This window comes from Furipterus horrens, unplaced genomic scaffold, assembly GCF_987537825.1.
Source record: "Furipterus horrens unplaced genomic scaffold, mFurHor1.1.pri manual_scaffold_3, whole genome shotgun sequence".
NCBI classification, from domain to species: Eukaryota; Metazoa; Chordata; class Mammalia; order Chiroptera; family Furipteridae; genus Furipterus; species Furipterus horrens.
In genome coordinates, this window is record NW_028327173.1 from 170,011,794 (window position 1) to 170,035,365 (window position 23,572).

Here is a 23,572-nt window from a genome sequence, read left to right on the forward strand (position 1 = left end):
TCAAAAAACTCACTAAGCTCCCCATGTGGGCCAGACATGGTGCCAGTTCTGTCTCTTTCCCTCCCTCTGTACACTCACAGACCTGCACAGACATGTGCACACGTGAACACATGCACATACACACAGCCAAGGTCTCGGAGCTCAAACATCAGATCTCAAGAGGTGAGAGAAAAAGAGGGTGCGAGAGAATCCAGCCTTCTGAGCACTGCCTCTCTACACCCCCCAACTCCCCAGCCATTACCCTAAGACAAGCCTTGCACATCTAGGCACCTGAAACTGGCCCCGCATTCACTGCATGGACGTGCTGCAGACTCAGCATCCCAGACAAGTCCTCAGCCTTGTCAGAGCAAGGCCCCCGCTCTCCGTTTCACACCCTCTGATCCCGACTCCTCTGGGCATCTTCCCAGCTTGAGACTGCCTGGGGGAGCTGGCATCCTCCCGATGTCCCCCCAGTCCTATCTCAGTTCCCTGCCAGGGGAGGCCTCACAGTTCCCCTTAAATGGGCCAGAGGCACCACGCTTCCACCCACATAGCTCAGGTTTCTCACCCTGGCCCACGGGAGTCATCCCATGCCTTCTCCCCACACCACGCTGCTCTGGTCCTGGGATTGCCCCATCAGCACAGGCCCTAGAATGACCCAGAAAGACTTCAGAAAACATCACATTCTCTCAATGGGCCATTTTCTGACCAATTACTCTGGTAGGAACACACAGATCTGCTCAGATGAAAGGTAGAGAGCTCCTTGACCCACTTAGGTGCCTGTGTACAGTCTAGGATGGCTGGAGGTACGCAATTTGCTGCTAATAATTGAATATTTGGGGAGAAACATCTATTTCTGTAGCAGTTGTGAAGAATAAACTCAAGGTTGATTGAAATGGCATGTCACAGCTGCAAACCATTTCTGAGGTCTTAAAAGAAAATGAACAGCTAGAAGGGACCCCGTGCCGCACCTCCAGCCATGGAAAAGCATTAGATATTCGAAGCTCGGCAAGCACAGTCTCAGAACAGATGCTTTTCCTCGGAAAGCTCTGCACCGCGGCATTTGCCCAGTTAAGCCAGGCTGGGTAGACAGGCAGATTCCACACTAGCTGCACAGAGACAAGTCTCCTGCCCTTACCTCCCTGCCATGCCCCCAAATGTGTTGTGTGTGAAGAAAATAAATGCCCCTCTGGCTGCCCAGCGTATGTCTGTGAGTACCACCTGCAGACAGGAAACTCATTGGGACCTCACAACCCACCCAAGAGGCGGACAGAACAGTGGTACTTGGTGAGGGTAAGGAGGCCAGAACACAGCCGCCCCATGTTCAGAAGCAACTGAGATAGAAGGCTCAGAAAAGGACAGAATGGAAGTATCAGCTTCGCTTCTATAAAGATCTGGATTGAACGATGCACTTACCTATGTGGCCCAAATGGTCTTACTGGGAATTGAACCTGAGTCCCAGTCAGAGGTGAACAACTGCAGGCCCCATGGGGTTCAGAGACTGCCTGGAGGGCAGGCCAGACCGTGCCCTCCCTGCAGGCAGGTGCCTGAGATGCTCAGTCCTTCCTCCCAGTGTAGCCTCTCCTCCTCCCCGGGGGCAGGGCTCAGGAGGGTGATCACAGAAGTCCTTTCACATAGAATGGCGAAACCAGGGAAATAGGGGTGGCCCCGTAATAGTCTTTCCTACAGGTGAGGCCCTTCCCAAGCCTTCCCAACTCCTGGGATGGTGAGAGAACGTTTGCTGGCTCATTGCATCACCCCACAGAGGGGCAGGGAGATTTTTTATTGAGATGCCTGAGCCTCTCCAGGCTGAATCACTCAGGGGGCTCCACCTCCTTCCCTGACTCCCCCTGGTGATGAGCCTGGAAGGAAGAGTGGACCCCGGGGATGATCATGTAATTCATATTATAAAAGCTGCACGCTGCCCTACCACTGCCAGCAATTTAGCAGACATTGGACATCTGTGCACCCTTCCATAAATTATTTAACTTCTCTCAGACACTATCTCCTAGGTAAATAGGCATTAGATAGGTAGTTGTGAACCTTTAGACATGAAGAGCTTTTTATTATATAAAATTAATGCAGAGCCTCAATATTAATATGGAAAAAGGGTGGGGATATTTTAGCATGAATGCATTAGTATTCATCGTAGACACTTCTTTATAAAGTCATCCATGAGATTCTAGCACTTTGAGTTGAACATAGATGAGTGTGTGTTATTTAAGTACATGCAGTTAAAAGTATGACGTAACAATTTGAATCAAACATCTGTAGAAGCCCCCACCCACCTCATACCCTCTGACTACATGGATCTCCAAGGTTCCATCTGATCCTACTTGCTGCATTATTGTTGGGAAGGGACCGAGTGTTAGCCCTGCCAGTAGGGCTGGAACCCTAAAGGGACGTGCAGAGAGCCTTAAGACAGGGCGCACAGGCCCAGCAGGAGGCGTGACATGAAGGGCAGCGCACTGACAGGGGCCCCTCAGCTTCACAGTCACCCCTACCAGCTGTGTCACTGCTGACACGCCGCAGCAGCTGGCTGCATTACTTGTTTTGAACTTGAAGCATGTGTGTCTGGAGCAGACCTGATTTCTTAAAATAGGCTTGTGGGTCCTGGGCATTCTCTCCCACGCAGCGTCCTCGGTGGGAGGGGAGGATCCTGGTGGCCTGGGGCTCTTCCTGAGGGAGGGGAGTCCTGTGGTCCAAGGAGGCCCCCAGGAGCCTAGAGCAGCCTCACTTTCCATAGAGCTTTCTCCCTGGGCCCACCTTCCCCAACCTGCAGTGCCTCTCAGCCCAACATCCAGCTTCCAGGGAAGCGCGGTCAGTCCAGCTAACTTTCCTTGGCGGCTGCTGTGTGATTACCCCTCAAGGGGCTTCTGGTTGGGAGGCAACAAGTAGAAAGGCTCCTAGAATAAAAACCACCGGCTTGTGCTCCGAGGGCAGGCCGTCCTGCAGGGTGGTGCCAGCCCCTGGCCCCGACACTGGGGAGAAAGGACAGCTTGGTGACTAAGGGCTTGGGCACGGTCAGGCTCTGTGGCCTTGGACAGGTTCTGTCATCTTTCTGTGCTTTGCTTTCTCATTTGTAAAATGAGGATAATTTTAATACTTAAGAGAGTTGCTGCGTATTAAATAAGTTATTTGATTGGAAGTGCCTGACCCATACAACTTTGAACTGGGAGGACAGAGAGAGGCCTTTCTACCATCCTAACTTCAGCTTATCCCTCGTTGAGCACCTCTAATGTACAAGATACTCTTTTTAAAATGTAGAAATTTAAAACTCACTGTTCCTGACCTCACAGAGTGCAGTAGTTGGTGCCCTGAATGCAAACCCTGGCTTGGCCACTGTCTAGCTCTGGAACCTGTCCCACGGCATGTTTCTTGGCACCTCAGTTTCTTTTGTATATAAATGGGGGTCCCAAGGGTTCAAGGTCATGTGCAGATGCAAGGCAGCCAGAGGTGCAGTGCAGGTGCTTGGGGAGTAGATGCAGATGACAGAATATACAGGTAACTTTGTCATGCCCCAAGACTGCTGAGAGCCTGCCACATGCCAGATCTGGCAGCCCCACAGCACATTATTAAATGACTTCAGTGCATGATGTTCTTTAGGAAGTTATATGAGAGAAGAAAAGTGTGGAGACTCCAAATCAGTAAATTTCTATTTGGAAAGAAACTCGAAAACCAACTGAGTGAGAGCAGAGTGAGGTGTCGGTGCATGAGCTCCGGGCTCAGAGTCCAGACCCCTGAGCCTTAGGCAGCACTTATGCACCACAGCAGGTGGGCAAGGTCACCGCTCCTGTCCCTGCCTCCTTCAAGGGACAGGCAGAGCACTCCCACGGGGGAGGCACTGGGAGGTGTCCTGCTGTCAGTCATCAGAAAGGGGTAGGCAAAAAATCAAGGACATTGTTGCAGAACTAGAGAGTCAAACTCCAGTGAAACTGGATGCCAGGCCCGCGTGAAGGGGAAAGTGCACCGAACAACTGCATCCTCTTCGCAGGGTGTTGGGTTTGCACCAGCGCCCTCCACTGCGCCAGCACAGTTTGCTCCTCAGCCCCACCTGCGGGGGCGTCTGCACCAGGGGACACCAGCTGTCTTTGGTTGTTGTTGACTCGTCTCTCTCCCCCCACCCTGTGTCCCACTTTTGGATCCATCCTGCCTCTTACAATCGCATCCTTTTCCCTTCATTATGTCTCCATCTTCTGTGGCGAAGTTTGTGGACCATAATATTTCAACCCACACCAGTTTAATTGTTGCAATTGGCCCTGAGAGAATCGAGGAAATGAGAGTGGCTCCCACTGCCTGGCGATGAGGCCAGCGAGGTCATTGCGTGGCTCCCGCCTGGCGTGTGCCCTGCCAGCCGCTGCAGAGTGGCCGCTAACACGCTGTCTGTAGGGACAGATGCCCAGGTGTCTGGGGCAGTCACCTGGAGTCGGTGGTGCCCCTGACAAGCAGCATGTGGGTGTGCAGGCTCCAGGGAGACCACGCCAGGCTCCCACTGTTCCTTGTCGCGTGACAGGGCTGAGAGCTGTCCACACCTGGACTCCTCTGCCTGGGAGGGATGTACATTCCACCCAAATGCTGCGGGGGGCTGGAGCCCTCCTCCCAGGGCCTCAGAGACACGCAGAGAGGGGCCTGCAAGGTCAGCCTCTGGTGCAGTGCAGGCGAACACAGGGTTCTGAGCCAGGAGACTCACGTTGTGAGTTCAACCCAGCCATGTGCTTCAATAACCTCGGCTGGGTCCCTGAGTGTCACTTCCCCGTCTGGTAGGAGGAGACGCATAGCTGTGCACCCCTCCAGAGCGAGTGGGGGATTCAGTGGGGAAATGAGCACAAAGCCCCGGCAGCTGCCCCACCACGGCTCTTAGGCCCCGGCGCTGCTGTCAGTGTGAGCGTTCAGGGCCGCCTCCACCCAACTCCAGACGCGCTTCCCCCTGCCTTGCCATCAGGTTTTGTTTGTTTGCCCGTGAAACTCCTGAGGAACCCTTGCATCACATGTCACCGAGCCGGAGAGGTGTCAGCGTGCTCCAGGAAGGAAGGGGTCACAGGGGACACAGTCCGGCCTGAGAATGCGCCAGAGTAGAAACCAGAAATCGGAGTTCAGCCCAGCAATTCACTAGTCACGTCACCTTCCCTGCTTCACTTCCTGTTCTGTGAAATGAGGGCGTGGGGAATGCACCCACCCTCCTTCTTACACCAGGCTGATGGGAGTAGGGAGAGTTGAGTCAGAGCGACCTGCCAGTGTGACAGAGCACTCTCCCAGTGAGTCCCAGGGACGGTGCTGACAGAGGTCAGGACCTGGGACAGATGGTGCTCGAATCCTGCAGCCTTGGTCCCACCTCTGGTCAGGCAGTCCTGAATCATGTGGTTGGAATAAGCGCAGGGGAAATTGCAATTGGATGTCAATCCTCCCGCGTTGCCAGCCCAGGTCAGCCCAGGCAGCAACCCGGGCAGTGGGTTTGCGTTACAGAGACCGTTGATCCAGTCCCAGCTCAGGGAGCCCAGGCAGGCCAGCCATGTCCTCGTCTGTAAAGTGCCCACCCACGCAACTGTGAGGGACGCATGGGCCCTGCAGGCGGAGATGCTGCCAGGCCCCGGTATCACGGCCCCCGGGTCTCCTGCGCCGTCTGCCCCGCTCTGCTTCCCTGGAGCGGCCGTCTCTGCCCTCGCTCCCTGCAACCAGCTTCTCGGTATGTTCAGTCCTGTGGTCCCTGCTCCCAGCAGCTCCCAGATTCACGTGTTACCACCCTGGGTGCCTCCCCCCCGTGTCTGTCTGTCTGCCCCCCTCTGTGATTCCCCCTCTCATCCGTCCCAAACAGTTAGCAGTAGCTAGGGACCAAACCACTTGTCCAGGTCACTCCCTTGCAAGGTGCTGTAGAGCATCAAGGATATGCAGGAGATGGGAGTCACCACACCCAGCAAAGGAGGGCAGGAAAGGGACAGAGCCTCCCCCAGAGCCGTGGATGCCCACCCTCTCCTCCCTCTCCCCCGCCTGCCAGGGCACTTGGCAAAATGCTTCCCGCAGTGCGGCCATCAGCCTTCCCAACTGGAGGAATGCCTCCGCTCTCCCTCCCGCAGTTCCGCTCTGCTTGTTCCCAAACAGATGATAACAGAGATGGAGCATATGGGCCCCAAAGTCACCGGGCATTCTGGGAAAGTGACACTGCTACCCCGGGCGTGGCGGGAGGGGCCGTCAGCTCCTGAGCACAGCTTCTCCCTTTGTTCTTCACAAGGGCACAAGGTCGCCTCTCCTGAGCCTCCTGAAAAGGAAATGCACACACTGACTTGGGGAAGAATTCTTGCCATCTATGCGGTGCTTTCGGAAGGCAGGCGGAGACTGGGCATATATATGGGGGGAGAACACATGAGAGCCAAGAACATATGGGGGCTGGGCCTCTGCCACCTATGGGTGAACCACCCAATCTGGTCTCTGCCTCCCCTTCCCAGCAGCAGTCTGAGCCAGTCACCTGCTCCCTTGGGGCCCCGCAAGTATGTTCGGGGCCCCCACAGAGGGCCATGGGCAGATCACAGGAGGCGCCCAGCTGGGCCCCAAGCCTAGCTCCTGCGTGGCCTCCATGAGTTCCTGCCTTGGGCCAGGTGCCCTCAGCTCTCTCCAGGCTGATTTTCCTCCCCCTGCACCTCTGGCAGGTCCTGTGTGCCTCAGAGTTAGACCACCAGGGTTCTCCAGGAATGGTTTTTCTTGCCCGAACTGGGAAAGCTGTGTAAAGGGACACAGCGTCCGCTTGGGGCGAGGAAGTCTGGGCTTCCTTCCTTCCGGTCCCCAGGGACGACTCAGGCCTGACCCAGCAGCTCCTTCCCCTCCGCTGGCCTGGCATCCAGGCACCTAGGCCATCTGAGCCCTGGGCCCAGTCCCCATGGCCGTGTGGAGAGCGCATTTGGAAGGAGCTCAGAGAGAGCATCTAGCCGGGGGCAGGCCAACCCAGGGCCTGCAGCTCAGCACCAGCGTGGACTGGGGAGGCAGCCCCGAGAGCCCCGCCCAGGAGGCAGGAAGAGGCCCAGGAAGGGGGCAGAAAGCAGGAGGGAGCAGAGCAGCTGGAGCTGGAAGTCTCTAAGAGCGTGGGGTGGGGGTGCGGGGCTAGGGAACAAAGGCACAAGGAGCCCCCTGCTCTCTGCTGGCCTACGGTGGCTGCCCTGCCCTGCCAGAGTCTCAGCTCCCCTTTTGGTGGCAGGGAGAGGACGCTGCCAGGGGTGCACTCCTTAGCAGAGGCGGCACTTGATGAGGAGGGGAGAGAATGCTTTTCTGATTTCTTTTCACCTTTGACCTGGGTCCAGCGTGACCCTAGGATCTTTTTTTTCCTGGCCTTCCCTGGGAACTCCCAGGGGGCCCTAAGATTGTGAGCATGAACCTTGATTTTACAGGGCAGCAGGGACTGCACTGGCTAAATATAACCCGGCCTGCCTGTGGGCTAAGTAGGTTAGAGCCCAACACGTGCCCATGGAGACAGTACCAGCCCCTCCGAAATCCAGCCCCCAACTTCCCACCAGGAACCAGAGCAGATCTGCACACACCAGCACTTCCCCCTCCCTCTGACACTCCAGCCTCTCCCCACTCGCAGGCTGTGGCCTATTCCTACAGGGCTAGACAATGAGGAAAACTGGAAGGGGTTCACACAGCCTCTGCCCAGTGATCTGTAGGCTCCGGGCAGCAACTGGGCTGGAAGGCCAGCAACTCAGGAGCTGAGCCTTGGCTGGCGAGCTGTTGGAGCGACGCTGGGCCCAGGAAGGGCAGGCAGCGTGCAGCCAGGTCGGGTCCTCACCTGTGGGGAGCGTCAGGCCGGTCAGAATGTCAGGAGAAGGTAGCCAGGTACCAGGCGGTCTGAGGTGCTCAGTGAGTGCTCCCGATGGCACGTCACTGCTGTGCCTCAGGCCTCAGCCATCCGGCTGTGAAATGGGGCCGCCCCCTGCCCTCCACACCTCACAGGGCAGCTGGGGAAGGGCACTAAGGTCCAGGCCAAGCACAGGCCCAGGCAAGTGTAACGAAGTGCCAAGCCGGGCATGGCCTCTCACCGCCTACTCCTCTCCTCCGCAGGGCCACCCGTTCGTCGTGCAGTTCAATGACGGCAACGCCGCCGTGGTGTCCATGTGGGTGTGCCGGGCGCTGGAGGAGAGGCGAAGCCAGCAGGGGCCCCCCTGAGGCCGCAGCGGGATGCTGAAAGCCCAGGACTGGTCACCAAGGGACAGCCCGCCTGTCACGCCCCCTTCCCTTTGCTGTCTGCAGCAGAAGAGCTTTGCTGGGCCCGAGCCTCCCTGCCCTCAGCCTCGGCTGTACCGCAGACGCCCTGGCCTAGGGCGCCCTGGCAGGGGGAGCCCTCGCCCCTCCAGTCTGGAGGCGCTGACTTGAAGGGAGGGTCACGGGTTCGAGGCATCAAGACCCTCTGTTTCCTATGCTGTTGCCCCTCTTTTTCCTAACACTTTTTTTGTAAAGGGTCAAGCGCCATCAGCATCACTGATGGAAATAAAAGTATTACTGCTTTGTGACTGCTCCCATGAGGGATGTTCTGTTCAGGGTCTCTGTCACCAACCCCAGGCTGGGGGTGGGGCCGGGGCTCCCTCTTCAGGAGGGTTATGTGGCACTGACAGACCCAAAACTCAGGCCAGAGGTCCTCGAACCAAGTCCCTTTGTAAGGAGTGGCTGAGCCAGCAATCGAGCCAGGATCTCAGACCCACGGTGTGAGCTCCCTGCTGGACTAGGGTTTGTCCCACATGAGAAGGCTGGGCTGTCCCACCAGCAACAGAAGCTCCAACAGTGATTTGACCATGAGGAGTGGGCGAGGGGGGCGCAGAAGCACACGAGATGGAAAAAGGCCCCGGGGAAGGGGAGTATTCTGAAAGGCCCTCTTCTACCTTCCGTTCCCACTCTTCACCACTGGCTCCTCTATAGCAGGCTGCCCTCGCTGCCCTTGACCCCACACCCTGCGAACCTCATTCACCTCGGGTGTTCCCAGCTGTCTCCTCAGGTAATCTTCTCAACTGCCTGCCAGGTAAGTGTGGGCACCCCCGCTTGACAGAAGAGGAACTGAGGCTCAGAGAGGCTCAGCTTTCCACTTGGAGGTCTAGGTGGCATCCCACCTGTCTAGAAACTACTGATGTCACACACTCATCTAGAACCTTCTCTACCATTTTCTCATCTCCATCCTTCCAGGACCCAATATATATGCTGGGACTCACCCGTGACTCCTTTCTCTTTCACACCCCACATCTAGCCCACCTGAATGTCCTGTTGTCTTCACCTTCAACATGTATTCATTCCACCACTCCCCGTCCTACCCAAGGCCCCATGCCAGGACCACTGATGGCAGCAGCCTCCTCCCAGGCCCCGCTCCCACCCACCGTGCCCCCTGCAGTCTAGTCTCCACACAGCTTCTGTAGGAGCCAGTTCAGACAAGGTGGACCATGCCCCTCCAGGTCGCAGATCCTCCAGGGGCTCCTACTTCACTCAAGAGGACAAGCCAAAGGCCCAACATTGGCCTGTGTGACCCTACACAGTCTGCCCCATTATCTCGATCTCAGCTCCCATCACCCCCAACTCACTCTACTGCAGCCACCTGGGTCCTCACTGACCCTTGAACATCTAGGCACTCTGCCATCAGGCCACAGAAGAGACAGCCAACGCCTGAAGGTTCATGCCCCCTCCAGCGTGTAGGCCTGTTACTGGGAAGTCACTGCCCAGCCCATGACATCTCCCATTCCCCGTGCATTTCACAGGATCTTTGTGACTAGTGTTTGTTAATGGAATGAGAGCAGATGATACGTTGCTTTCTGGCCAACAAGCTTAAGATGCAGATGTGCCTTCTCCTCTGCCCCTTTCTCCATCCTCCTGCTACATGAGAAAAACGCCCACAGCAGGAGGTGGGGGAGGAATGGGCCACCCAAGGAATGCCTGTGCTGGGCTGGTAAATGAGCTGAACCATTTTGTTGATACGTTACTGGCCGCTGTGTTATGCACACTAACACAGGCCTTTGTACTTGGAGTGGGAGCCCTCTCCCCCAGGTGTCCACCTCTCTTGCTTCTGTGTCCTTCAGATCTTTGTTCAAATGGCACCTCGGTGAGTCCTGACCTGACCACTCTATTTAAAATAGCAACTCTGCCCTGATCGGTGTGGTTCAGTGGGTTGGGCATCGTCCCAAAAACCGAAAGGTCGCCAGTTCCATTCTCGGTCAGGGCACATGCCTGGGTAGCAGATTTGGTCCCTGGTTGGGGTGTGTACAAGAGGCAACCAATCGATGTTTCTCTTGCACATCATTTCTCTCCCTCTCTCCCTCCCTTCCTTTCTCTCTAAAAATAAAATAGTTTAAAAATATAAATAAACGAAATGGCAACCCTCCCACAACTCCTGGGACTCATGCTTCCCTCGCTGGCCCCAGTTCTTCCATTGCACGTTACCATGTGACAAACCATGGATTTTACCATTTCTTTTATCTTCAGTCTCCTCGCTGCCCCACCCGCCCATGTACACTCCACAAAGGCAGGGGTGCTGGCGTTTTCTTCATATGGTGTCCCCAGTGCCAAGAACAGAGAGCCTGGCCTCGCAGGTGCCCAATAAATGTTGGCTGAGTGGTCCAAGTGGCAGGGCTGTGATTTCCAGCCCAGGCTCAGTCCGTTGCCCATGAAGGGGCCACCCTGTGTGAGGCATCATTTTGTTTCTCAGGCAGGTTGGAGTCATCATCAATTTAGTAACACTTTTCAAGGTGGCACCGGCTTCCTGCTGCCCCTGGACCTCGGCACAGCATTCGGCTCCTCGCTGAGCACCTGCAGTTCCGTGGGGTAGGGAGCTCACAGAACTGGATGAGCCACAGGCCATTATAGGCTCCCCAGAGGGAGGGGCCTGACCGTCCCAGAATGGGAGCCAGCCACCACCCACACTTAATTCTCATCCTTGCTTTAAGAAGTACCCAGCAAGCCTGTCATCCCCAAATCCCAAGCCAGGGGTGGTGAGGAAAACAAGCAGGTCCATGCCAGCACTGGGCTGAGCGCTTGCTATTAACTCCTTTAATCCTCACAGCCTTCCATGAGGTAGGTGATGTTCTTTTGCCCATTTTACAGATGCAGACACTGAAGCACAGAGAAGCCAAGAGAATTGCCCAAGATCACTCAGCAAGCAGCAATGGACAGTTTGGAACTCAAAGCCCCACCCTTAACCACAGCTTCAGAAGTCAGCTCCCCAAGCATATATATATGTGCGTGTGAGCACACACATGTGCCCCGTCCTCTATCTAGCAGAGTGTGCATGCACACTCTAGATACGCCTTTGGGACATCAGACAGAGCACCCTCTGATGGCACTGAAACGTTGCTCTAGAGCGCCAGCAAAGCCCTGGGCAGGAGACCAGCTTCCAGGCTGCCCTTGGTCAGAGCTTGTCACCACCTGAGCTGCAGTTTCCTCATCAGCAGACGCAGGGGTTGATTTCCCTGCATACAGGAGCTCCTCCCTGCCCTGGTGCTCTGGTAAAAGAGTTCTCACCCCTTAGGGTCATGGACCCATAAGCAGCCCATGAAAGTCACCCATGAAAGTGACAGAGCCTTGCCCCAGCATAACATGCACCCAATGTGCACACAGTTTTGTTCACAACTAGTGATCATGGAGCCCCTGCTTTGGGGCAATTCCCCAAAAGTCTACATCTCCCTCCATTTGATGTCTTTGGAGGATGGGGAGCTGTGTGACTCCTGAGGGGCTCACAAAGATCCCCCTCTGGCTGGAAGGCAGGGCCCTCTTTGGCCTCCTCAGGCTCTAATCCCTCCAGGGACCCTTGGCAGCCCTGAGGCCAATCTGTCCCTGACTTCAGGAGTCGCAGGAGGGCTGAGACCTGGAACACAGGCAGGACTGTGTTCTTCCCTCTGCCCAGGGTGCCACTCACCCATGTAGCCAACGCCCACTGCACCCGCAGGCCCCTCTCCAGCAGCACCTCCTCTGGAAGTCACCTTATTGCCTCCTCTGGGTGCAGACTGTGAGCCCCTCCTGGACAGGGCTGAGTCTCAGCTCTCCCCAGGACCTGGCCAGAGCTGGCACGTGGAAGGTATCCAAGGTGTAGGAAGCCTGGCAGGATGGAAGGAGGGGGTATGCAGGCACAGCTCCTGTTCTCCAGGACGTCACCATCCTGTTCGTCCCTCACTCCTACATTCAGTCACCCCATGTGCCTTCTAACTAGAGCTTCCTGGATACTGGACCCCATTGGTAGGCAGCCTTGGGCCTCTCAGACCTGGAAGGGAGCGTTTCTTGGACAGGAGCATCCTCATAGGCCCCCAGGTCACATTGGGAGCAGGTGTCACCCTGGTTTGGAGGCATGTTGGCCCCTCAGCATTCAGTCCACTGTCCCTTCCTGCTTCTGTTTCTTGGTTTTGTCATCTGGGATATAGTTTCCAGAATCCCTGGGCTTTGGAGATCCTCTAAAAAGGCAATGGGGACAGAGGGAGGCCTGGTGGGACCCTTGTCTCCCAGGTGTAGTTAGACCATCCTTGTGGCCCAGAGCAGAAAGCCAGAGCCCCCAACCTGGGGCCCAGCCCAAATGGGGGTTGGCAAAGCCTGAAAAGTGAGCTGAACACTGTCACCTGGCTGAGTGAGGGAAGCTGCAGGTGTCCTCCTGGAGGCCAGGGGCCTAAGGCCTTGGGCTCCAGCTGAACAGACCCGCATTTGGGGGGAAAGGTATATGCTTCCAGACCTCTGCACACTCGGGCCTGAAAGGCAGAGAATGAGCTCAGCACGAGGCCCCAGGATGGGACCAGACATTCCCCTCTAACACACAGGTTGGGAATGGACAGCTGACTCACGTGGGGTGGGGTGGGGGAGCCCAGAGAGGCTGCCATGCTGCCTTCTGTCCCTGCTGACTGCTGCCCAGACTCCCCACTGGAGCGTCATCCATTAGCTAAGTCCGAGCCCTGTCAGGACCAGAGCCTCTGTTTCAGTCATTGTGGAGGGAGAGCAGGCACCAGAGTCCTTGGTGGGGAAGGAAGCAGTGCCAGGCAGCCTTCAGAAGGGCAAGAAGGGAGGAGTGCTGACAGCTTACTGCTGCCCAGGCAGCCAGCAGTGTCCTGCGCCACATGGGGGCCAGTGGACACGCAAGACTGTACCTGACCAAGTCCCAACTTCCACATCAAGGGGTCAGAGTGTTTCCACTTCGAGCAGCCAGAAGCCCCACCCAAGGGCAGGAGGGAGGCTGAGACCAGCACTGGCTCCCAAAGGTGTGGCGAAGGCCAGCAGGTGTGGTGATGTAGATACGAGTTAGCGGGGGGGGGGCAGGCAGGAGGAAGCAGGAAGTGGCGCAGGAGGAGTCCAGAGCCTGGTCCTTGGTGGGCACTGGCCCCTAGCAGCGGGTGAGGGGAACAACAGGGGGTGGGAGGAGGCTGAGTTTCAATACCACTTCCTGGCTTTGTCACAATTCCTTTCTGGTGGGCGACAGTTGTGTCCCTGATCCACCAGAGGGTGCAGGCGGGGGTGGGGCTGGTAGTGGGTGGGAACCCTCAGAGGGAGGCCAGGTGCGGTCCCCAGAGACAGCGGGGACTGACACAGATGGATTACAATGCGGTGCGGGGTGAGGGGTGGGGGTGGGGCCTAATGACACATTTTGTGCTGAGCAACTACAAATATTCACTGTGACTTTGGACAGAGTCTGAAAAAGACTTCGTTTCCTCCCTTGGCGGTATCATTTGTCTTGTTTTGAAGCCAGGAGATTGCAGGCACGAACTTATAGACTAAAGTTTGTCTTAATTGCTGCCATGTCACCGCCTTTCTGGCAGATAACAGCGCCACGAACGAGTCGATGGGGCTGAGCCCTCCAGGTCCTTCTTCTAAAGTGAGACAGATTTCCCTCCTCTGAGCCCAACAGTCCATCGGCAGCTCTGTCGTTTATTTATCTGCCTAACAGTTTGCATTAACTTGCAAGGGATAAAAAGTCTCTCCCGCCCGCAGATTTAGTTAAAAAGATCCAGTTGGGGAAGTCAGGTGTGCTGCTGGTCCTTCCTAGGAATTTGCTTTTTATTCCCCCCTCCCTTTTGGGGGTGGGGGTGTCCTGGAGGTAATAGAAGGAGCAATGCAGGCACATTTCACTCAGAAAAGCAGCGAGGGCAGCAGGATGGGAAAGGTGTATGGGGGTTCACAGAGTTCCCGTGTCCAGACCACTGCAGTTCTGAGAAAGAGAAGAAATACTGCTGTCCTGCAATATCACATACCTGGGCATCACAACCTGTCTTCACCCTGACCTCATTTGGTCCTCGCATCCCCGTGCCTCTGTCCCCAGCTCCGAGTTCCCATCACAGAGGGTGATGCTCTGCTCTCTGAATGAGGGGAGCGTTCTCTGCCTCTGAGCCACTGCACAGGCTGTTCCCTCAGCCTGGGGCACCTTTCCCTACCACCCCTGTCTCCTGCTCAACTCCTACTCATCCTCCGAGGCTCAGCTGAAAAGCAATTCCTCTATGGAGGTCTTTCTAGCACCCCACCTGGCCCACCCATGGGCCCCAGGGCTCCCCATCGCTCTGCCTCACTGTATTGGCCTTATCTGTTTTCTTACACCATTTAGCTCTCTGTTTATGTCATTCCCGTGAGAGCCCCAGGAAGGCAGGAGCTGGGTCAGAGCCTGGCATTTGGGAAATGCTCCTGATAAATAGCAGTTAACTAAATGGAGGGGAGAGGGCGGGGCTTGAGAGAACTCAGTGACCGGCCTCCATCATCTCAAATAAATGCTGTGAAGACGGGGTGTGAGTCCTCTTTAATTTCCTCTCTGCTGTTTTTGCATTTTTCTAATGTGACACAATGAACAGGTATTGTTTTTTATAATAAAAATAATTTGTTTTTAAAATATTTTACATCTCTTAGTCAGCAGGGCCGTAGGAGACGCAGTATTTAGTGTGAGTCTCTGACACCCTCATCGGGCCCCTCTCCTCCACCCCACAGACAACCATGTGGGGGAGACGGTGGAATATAGCAATGAAAGGCCCTGGGCCTGGGTCCTGGCTCCTCCACTGACTCTCAGTTTCCTCATTGATAAAATGGGGTGATGACAGCATCCCCCTCATGGGTTGTTGGTGTCATTATTAAGTCATCCTTGCTGCTGACCATGACATGCACAAAACATCTCCAAAGGACTGGTTTCCTTCCCTTCCCTCCCCTCCTGCTAGGCACCCCTGCCCCACTCACACACAGACCCACACACAGCCACGCCTCAGTCCATGTGACTCCCCACTTTTTCATCTGCCTCCCACCCCCCAGGTCCAAAGAAGAACAAAAGATGAGGATATAAGATGTGTCACCTCCAGCCCTAGCTGGTGTGGCTCAGTGGATTGAGTGCCAGTCTGCGAACCAAAAGGTCGCCAGTTCAATTCCCAGTCAGGGCACAGGCCTGAGTTGTGGGCTGGGTCTCTGGTTGGGGCCATGTGAGAGGCAACAGATCACTGTATCTCTTGCACATTGATGTTTCTCTACCTCTCTTTCTCCCTCTCTCCCCCATTCTCTAAAAAGTAAATAAATAAAATCTTTTTTAAAAGATGTGTCACCTCCAGTGGCAGATGTATTCTGACCTCTAATGGCAGTGCCTGTGGGTGAGCACACTGTCCCCCACCAATGTGATCCTCAGCCCACACCCAGGGCTGCCTCAACTTCTCTGGGAGCTCTGTGGAACGCAGCACAATAGCTCCAGGCTCAGACTTGGCCACACCCAATGGGGCAAAGCTCTGGATTCCAGGCAGTGACTTTGGAGTGCCAAGGATGGGGCAGAAGTGTCTTCCCTCCAATCCCAGTACACAGACACTCTCACCGTGAGCTGTTAATCAAGTTCCCCATACACACTCCATCTTCCAATGGCCTCTTTTGTTAGAGGCATCTATAGTAGGTAGAATATGACCACCCCCTACCCACCAGAGACGTCCACACCCTAAAACCTGGAAACTTGTATTATATGGCAAAGGGAAATTAATATTGCAGATGAAATTAAGGTTGCTAATAGCTGACCTCAAAATAAGATTATCCTGAATTATCCAGGTGGGCCCAATGTAACCACAAGGGTTCTTGAAAGTGGTAGAAGGAGGCAGGAGAGGAGTAGCAGAGTCAGAGAGACTTCAAGATGCTACACTGCTGTCTTTGAAGATGGAGGATGGAATCAAGAGCCAAGGAATGCAGGCTGCTCCAAGAAGCTGGAAAAGGCAAGTAAATGAATTCTCCCTAAAGCCTCCAGGAGGAATGCAATCTTGCAAATGCCTTGATTTTAGCCCAGGGACACCCATTTCCAAATTTTGACCTCCAGCATTTTAAAATTATAGATTTGTGCTGTTTTAAAACACTACGGTAATTTGTTACAGCAGCAACAGCAAACAAAAACAATGTTTCCTCTCCACTTCCCAGCCCAGGTGTCCCAAATGCTTTGGAACAAATGCTTCCACATGTCCATCCCTTCACAGTTTACAAAGCCATGTTCCAGGTCCCTATCCTCAACTGCCTTCCTACTAACCAGGCTACCCACCCCCAACACTCTCACTCCCAGAACCATGCACCCAGCTCTGGTCCCCTCCCCTTTCCCTCTCCAGAGTTCAGCCTCCTTGAGCCCTGGAGGCTGGGCCCTGACAGGGCCTCATCAGTCCTGGGTACTAGCTAGAGTAGGGGATACCCCCAGGGCCTCTCTGAATTCTCTTCAGTGCCCAGCACAAGCACTGGAGATACTATTTATTCATCAAATACTTCCTCAGCCCCTCCTGTGTGCCAGGAACTGGGGATACAGCAGCAATTGAGGCCAGCTGGTCCCTGTGCTCTGAAGCTGACATTCTAGCAGGGGAGACAGACAAGAAAGAACACCATAATTTCAAGTGGGGACAATTGCTGTGAAGAATAAATAAATCAGGGTAAAGGAATGGAGAGGCATAGGATTAGGGCTGGGGAGGCAGCAGTGGTATTGGGAGAAAGGTCACCTTCCTATTTCCATTGATACCAGTTAAGGGAACTTGAGCCCCCACTGTGTTCCAGGCACTGTGCTGGGCCCCTGGCACCTCTCATTTTGGTTAGTTCTCCCAACAGTCCTATGATGCCAGCATGTCTATTTCATGGTTGAGGAAGCTAAGGATCACAGAGGTGAAGTGGTCCACTCAAAACTACATATCTAAAGTAGTAACTTTAAGATTCAAATCCAGACCTGTCTGAAGTGAAGGCTATTTCCTCAGCAACAGCTGCCTTCATGTAAGATGAGGGCCGTGTTCTTAGGATTTTCATTCCAGTAAGAGAGACAGAACACCCACAGTCATCCATCCCAGGCTGGTGCAGTAATAGAGGTGTTGCCACAGTGCCACATACATCAGAAGGTGGCAGGCAAGGTGAATTATCAACGGGAGAGCGAGAAATGGGGAAAGCCTCGACAGTTTTGCTGGAGAATGACTGCTTCCTGATTGCTGAGCAGTTAGAGTGAACTTCCATTTGCAACAACAGAGGAAGGAGGCTAGGTGGGTCCCTTCTCTGGGGAGGCCCCCATCTCTGCTGGGGAAAGGAGGATAGCCGTTTCTACAGATCAGAAAAGATAGTGAGGTGCCAAGACAAATTTATGGAGAGAGTGATCTTTTCAACAAATAGTGCCGAGACCATTGGATATCCATGAGCAAAGAGTGAATTTGGCTCCTCAGCTCCCATCATACACAAAAATTAATTCAAACTGGATCATAGGACTTACGGCCAAAATGTCAGCATAGGTAAACATGGCTCACCTCCTCACACAACCACATCAAAATTACAACTAAATTATATAACAACCATCACTCAGAACCATCAGAAATCAAGTTGAGTAGAAGTCTGACAAATACAGAATTAAAGAAACCACACCCATCCAGACTGTTAGGAGGGGCGCAGATGCAGAATGGGCTGGAGGGATATCTTGGGAGCAAGGAGTCCCAGCCCCACACCAGGCCCCCCAGCCCAGGTTCCAGTGCCAGGAAGATATGTCCCCACAACTTCTGGCTGCAAAACCAGCAGGGATTGAGTTGGTGGAAGAAGCTTCTGGAGTCCCAAACAGTTTCCCTTAAAGAACCCACACACAGACTTATGCAGACTCACTCCCTCTGAGCTCCAGCACTGGGGTAGCAGCTTGAGAGGCACCAGTGATGTACAGAAAAAAAAAAAACTAAAGTATCTGGCATCAAGGTGAGAGATGGGGAACAGCTTTCTCCCAGACAGAGAGGCGGACAGAGGCCACTGTCCCTCTTCTGAACCCTCCCCCAACAGAGCCAGAGCTGGCAGGCTGGTGCCATATCTGAGACTCCATCAACCTAACACTGTTTGACCTGCCTTGGAGATCCCCTGAGGCTCTCTCCCACCCAACTTACAGGGGTTGACAGTGGCCTTTCCATATGAATGGACAGTCTTGACTCATGCTTTACAAATTCCTAAATCCTTTGAAACAAACAACAGTTGGCCTCAGTGAGCCCCCAGCACACCCCTCCACCTCTTGCTAAGTGGCCCCAGGCACAGCACTAGCAGCAGCCAGCCTAGATTCACACTTGGCTTCACCTGGGAATCTCTAAGCCCAACACAAATAGCAGCCATCTCAGACTGCTGTGTAGCTCAAGCAGGGTGCCCCAGGGAAAACACAGGTGGAACTGACCTTGGCCTGCACCGCCTGGGAAACCCCAGAGCCTGTGCACCCAGTGGACAGCTACAGACCACATCAGAGCACCACCACCCAGCCCCTGCACAGTTGATCCTCCACAGAGGACAGAGGTTGGTGGTAAATGGTCACAGCCGATTTTTGCAGCTGATGGGCCTGAGGAAACACCTCCCCTTGATCTGCCAACACCAAACAAGGCTGAACGAAAAGAGGAGGGTGTGCTCAGCCACATGAAGGGCGCACCTCAAGTATTCAGCTTGAGTAGTAGGGGTGGCTGTGCCACTGGACCCTACAGGACACCTACTATGTTAGGCCACACTACCAAGATACAGAGTCATAACAACTCTACCTAATACACAGAAACAAACACAGGGAGGCTGCCAAAATGAGGAAACAAAGAAACATGGCCCAAATGAAAGGACAGATCAAAACTCCAGAAAAAGAGTCAAATGATTATGGAGGTAAGCAATCTCTCAGATGAAGAGTTCAAAACACTGGTTATAAGGATGCTCAAGGAACTTAGTGAGGATCTCAACAGCGTAAAAAAGACCAAAACAGAAATGAAGGGCACACTAACTGAAATAAAGAACAATTTACAGAGAAATAACAGTACAGTGAATGAAGCTAAGAATCAAATAAGTGATTTGGAACATAGAAAGCAAAAAACAACCAATCAGAACAAGAAGAAGAAAAACAAATTTTTTAAAAAAACGAGGATAGTATAAGCAGCCTCTGGGACAACTTCAAGAGATCCAACATCTGCATCATAGGGGTGCCAGAAGGAGAAGAGAAAGAGCAAGAAATTAGACATCTATTTGAAAAAATAATAAAAGAAAACTTCCCTAATTTGGTGAAGGAAATAGACATGCAAGTTCAGGAAGCACAGAGAGTCCCAAACAAGATGGATGCAGAGAGGCCCACTCCAAGACACATCATAATTAAAACACCAAAGGTTAATGGTACAGAGAGAATCTTAAAAGCAGCAAGAGAAAAGAAGTTAGTTACCTACAGTGAAGTTCCCATAAGACTGTCAGCTGATTTCTCAGAATAAATTCCGAAGGCTAGAAGGGATTGGAAAGAAATATTAAAAATCATGAAAATAAGAGACCTACAGCCAAGTTGCTCTACCCAGCAAAGATGTTATTTAGAATCGGAGGGTAGATAGCTTCCCAGACAAGAAAAAACTAAAGGAGTTCATCATCACCAAATCATTATTACATGACATGTTAAAGGGACTTATTTAAGAAAAAGAAGATCAAAACTATGAACAATAAAATGGCAAAAAATACATATCTATCAACAATTGAATCTAAAAAACAAACCAAGCAAACAAGAAGAACAAAGACAGAATCATGTACACAGAGAGCATTTTGGTTGCCAGATGGGAGGGGGCCTTGAGAGAATGGATGAAGAGGTGAGGGGATTAAGAAGTATGAACAGATAGTCACAGAATAGCCATGGGGATGTAAAATACAGCATGGGAAATGGAGTAGCCAAAGGACTTATATGCATGACCCATGGACATGAACAATGGTCGGGAGATTGCCTGAGGGAGTAGGGGGTGCTGGGTGGAAGGGGGCAAAGGGGGGAAAATCAGGACAACTGTAATAGCACAATCAATAAAATATAATTTAAAATAAAACAAAAATGGATTATAGACATAAAGGAAAAAGCTAAAACTGCAAAGCTCTTATAAGAAAATACAGGAGTAAATCTTACAACCTTGGGATCAGATATGACACCAAAAGCACAAGCAGCAAAAAAAATAAAACAAAGTGGATATAATCAAAAATAAAAACATTTGTTCTTCAAAGAATACCATTAAGAAAGTGAGAAGACAACTCAAAGAAGATATTTGCAAAACCTATATCTGATAATGAACTTGTATCTAGAATATATAAGGAGCTTTTTAAACTCAATAATAGCACTACAAATAACCCAATTGAAAAAGTGGGCAAAGTCTTCAAATAAACATTTCTCCAAAGATGTACAAATGGCTGATAAGCACATGAAAACATGCTCAAATCATTAGTTCTCAAAGAATGCAAGCCTAAACCACAATGAGATACTATTTCATGTCTGCTAGGATGGCTATAAGAAAGCCGACAGATAACAACAAGTGTTGTCAAGGATGTGGCGAGATCAGAGTCCTCATACATTGCTCACAAAACTGTAAAATGGTGGAGTGCTTTAGAAAAACAGTCCAGCAGTTCCTTGAAAGGATAAACAGAGTTACCATATGACCTAGCCATTCTACACCCAGATGTAGTTAAAATATACAACCACACAAAAACTTGTACATGAATGTTTATACCACCATCATTTATAATAGACAAAAAGTGGAAATGACCCAAATATTCATCAAGGGATGAACAGATAAACAAGATGCAGGCTAACCCTACAATGGAATATTATCTGGCAATAAAAATGGATGAAACACAGATGCCTGCCAAAACATGGATGAACCTCAAAACAGTAAGCTAAGTAAAAGAAGCCAGTCACAAATGACTATATGTTGTATGTTTCTATTTATATCGTCGGCAGCCGTCCGTCTCGAGAGACGATGGTGTAGCTTCTTAAGAGTCTATCTGCACCGCCGAGAATGGCTGTGCAGTCCAACTCGGGAGTGACACGGTATCCGTCTCCTCCTGTGTTGAATCGACATCTTGCGATGACGCTGGAGTGTCCTCTCCAGTGAAGCTGAAGCTACAGAGCCTGGGCAGGGTGATATGGAGGGTCTGCTGTTGCCCATGCAGCAGACCCCCCCTCTCTTCGCAGCTGAAGGGCCCAAGGGAAAGACGGAGTCAATACAGCTTGGCTTCAGGTGCGCCGCAGGAGTTGCCGGTGTTGACTACAACGTCAAACCGCCTTAGGGACTCCGGCTCCGGATTTTCTGTCGGGGTTTACTCCCTTAGCCTTTCCCCTGAAGAGGTATGCCACAAGGCAGCGGAGGTTTTTTGGAGTCAGAGTTTTCCTTCTCTGATGTACCCTGACTGGAAGATCGAACCAGCGACACTTAGCTCGCAGGCCAACGCTCAATCCACTGAGCCAAACCAGCCAGGGACTTCTATTTATATAAAATGTCCAAAATAGGCAAATCTATAGAGGCAGAAAGCAGTGGTTGCTCAGGCCTGGGGAAGGTGGGAGATGGGAGTGATAGCTAATGGGTAGCGTGTTTCTCTTTGTGTTGGCAAGTTTTCCAAGTGATGTGATGGCTGCACACCTCCTTGAATATATGAAAAACCACTTAATTGTATACTTCAAATAGTGGATTATGCAGTGTGTGAACTATATCCCAATAAAGCTCAAGCTGCCCCAGCAAGCAGACGGGACTCAAACAATGCTCAGGTAGCTATGCTGAAGAGATCAAGCCTGGCAGAGAAGGAGGAGGATCTCACACACGTTGAGTACCTACTCTGTGTCATCTGCTTTGTGCGGGGCTGTGACTAGGAGGAGGATTTGCGGGACCCTGAGAATGAATGCCTCCTTAAATTTTGCACCCTAGGCACCTCACTGTAGTCCAGGCCTAGCTATGTGCTGGACACTTAACATCTTATTTCATCATTATGACATCCCTAAGAAGACCCATCCATAGGACTGCTTTACAAATGAAGGTTTGGAAACTCAAACAAAGCAGAACTGGGATTTGAAAGAACTGACGTCTTGTTGGCTTCAGGGTCTGTTCCCCCACATTGCTGAGTGGAGGAGGAGGCCCTGGGAGAGATCAGCAAGCCTTCCAGCTGCTCCCCCACCTCCCCACCAGGACCCATCCCCACCTCCAAAAAAAAGCAGCCTTCAGGGCTGTGCCTGAGTAGCCATGCCTGAATCTGTGTGGAAGGTGGGAACCCCAAGACCTCCTAAATGTCACCAGGGAACACAGAACCTTCTACTCTGAAAGAACCAGATTGGCCAGTAAATACCAATGGCACCATTCAGTTGCTATGGCCAGCAAGTCATCTGGGACCTGGGCTGTTCACTCATTAATTCAATAACTATGTTGAGCACCTACTGTGTGCTAGGCAAATAAAACATCCCAGTGGAAGAGACAGAAAACACTCCCAAACAAATAACTAATCAGGAAATATTAACCAGTGCACAATCCAATAACAAAAATAAAACAGCATGAGAAAGAAAGGATGAGGCATCCAGGCCGACGGGCAGGCTCAGCAGAGGCCCTGTGTAGTGCCCAGGAGCAACCTCTGCCACTTCTGAAAGGCAGGCACTGAAGACAGAAGTCCAGGCAGTCTGCTCTGAGGGGCAGAAGCTTCTAGATGCCATTATATCTTCCTGATGTGTTTCCTTGAGTAGTTTGGAAATTTCAAGGTGCCCACAGAGTCTTCGCTGTGCTGAGAAGTTGTGACTAACCTGGGGCTGACAGGAGGGAGCCCTCGGGCAGGTGGGTAGGTGGGTGGTTGCGCTAGGATATGGGCAGGGACCCAAACTAGAGACTTGGGAGGGAGGGAAGAGTCCTGGGGCCAGCTGAGCTACTTATCCACACTTTCCCAAATACCCCTTCTCAGGCCTTGGGGGCTTCTAGGTCTAGTTAGGCTCCCTCCTCAATCTCTCCCAGCCTAAACTGCATCCCCAACTGTAGAGAGAGCCCAAGGATGGGCAAAGCCAGTCCCCCATGACCTTCAAACCACTCCCAAGGCCTCTGCCAAGAGACCTACACTCAACCAGTCCTCCCCTCTCAGGGTTCCAGAAGAAAGACGGAGTGCTTTTGGGCCTTGGGGTTGGTCAGTCCTTCGCTTCCACAAAATGTCAATCAGTGTGTCCATCTTACAGATGCAGGTGTTGAGGCCAAGTCAAAATCCATGGTCACTCAAGTGGTCAGTAGAAGAACTGGATCTGGGCCTAGACTTTTCTGGCTCCTTTTGATGTTCTAGGGATGGGGAGTCCTCCCCAGGGAGGAGCACTGGCCTGGCCTCTGATCCCAAAAGCCCCATCTGGGCAACTGGAACCCAGAGTGTGCGGCCTCCTGCCAGTCCCCTGCCTCTCCCTGCATCAGTCTTT

The 23,572-nt window shown here is 52.6% G+C and overlaps 1 protein-coding gene across 7 annotated transcripts in view; it reads left to right on the top strand.

Moving 5' to 3' along the window:
* Positions 1-8,471, top strand: part of MAP2K5 (mitogen-activated protein kinase kinase 5) — a 255,139-nt gene extending 246,668 nt beyond the window's left edge. For all 7 annotated transcript variants that reach the window (XM_090270812.1, XM_090270814.1, XM_090270815.1 and 4 more), the window contains one exon: positions 8,023-8,471. In XM_090270812.1, coding sequence (XP_090126938.1) covers positions 8,023-8,127 — 105 coding nt within the window. In that variant the 3' untranslated portion in view covers positions 8,128-8,471. The remainder of the gene's footprint in view (positions 1-8,022) is intronic.
* The last annotated feature ends 15,101 nt before the right edge of the window (positions 8,472-23,572 follow it).